This window comes from Corvus brachyrhynchos, unplaced genomic scaffold, assembly GCF_000691975.1.
Source record: "Corvus brachyrhynchos isolate BGI_N302 unplaced genomic scaffold, ASM69197v1 scaffold1821, whole genome shotgun sequence".
Lineage (NCBI taxonomy): Eukaryota > Metazoa > Chordata > Aves > Passeriformes > Corvidae > Corvus > Corvus brachyrhynchos.
The window spans coordinates 1-677 of NW_008236033.1; the positions used below are offsets into that span (position 1 = coordinate 1).

The following is a 677-nucleotide window of genomic DNA, read 5'->3' on the forward strand; positions in this document are numbered from 1 at the left end:
GATGGCCGAGCTGCCGCTGCCCGCCGGGCTCGACGCCCGCACCTTCCCCGCCAAGCTGTGGCGCCTGGCGAACAGCCCCCGCGTCCGCTCCGTGCGCTGGGACACCCAGGGCCGGGGGCTGCTCATCGACCGCGCCCTCTTTGAGCAGGAGCTGCTCAGCCCGCCCGGCGCCGACGGGGCGGGCAGAGAGAGAGGGGCGGCGGTCCCGGACTCCTTCAAAGCCACGCACTTCGGCAGCGTCGTGCGGCAGCTCAATCTGTACGGCTTCCAGAAAGTGCTGGGTTGCTTTGGCGCGGCTGTGCCGGGCGATGCTGGGCCCATCGTGCACTTCCAGAATCCCAACTTCCGCCGCGACCGCCCCGACCTCCTCCTGCGCATCAAGCGCCTGACCAGGGCCAACAGGCAGCGGCTGGCAGAGGGGCTGGAGGGAAGCACCCGCTCCCAGCACCCAAACCGGGAGCGGCCGCTGCTGGACTTCCTCGCCGGGCACCCCCCCAGCGCCGGTGAGACGGGGTGGGAGCTGCGGGCGCGGGGGTGGCGTGGGCTTTGGCCGCGGGCCCTGCCCGTGCTGGGGCCGCTCAGCGCGGCTGCCCCGGGCGGCACAGGGGCTGTCCTTGGGCAAGGCAGCTGTGCCGGCAGGGCCCGGCAGCGGTGCCGGCTGTGCCCTGCTGCCGGGG

General features: G+C 74.2%; 1 protein-coding gene across 1 annotated transcript; it reads left to right on the forward strand.

Moving 5' to 3' along the window:
• Nucleotide 1: 1 nt before the first annotated feature.
• On the forward strand, nt 2-660 carry HSF5 (heat shock transcription factor 5; the record flags this gene model as incomplete). Its single annotated transcript, XM_017731367.1, has 1 exon — nt 2-660. A coding segment is annotated over exon 1 (659 nt), but the record flags the coding sequence as incomplete, so codon positions are not given.
• Between the last annotated feature and the right edge of the window lie 17 nt (nt 661-677).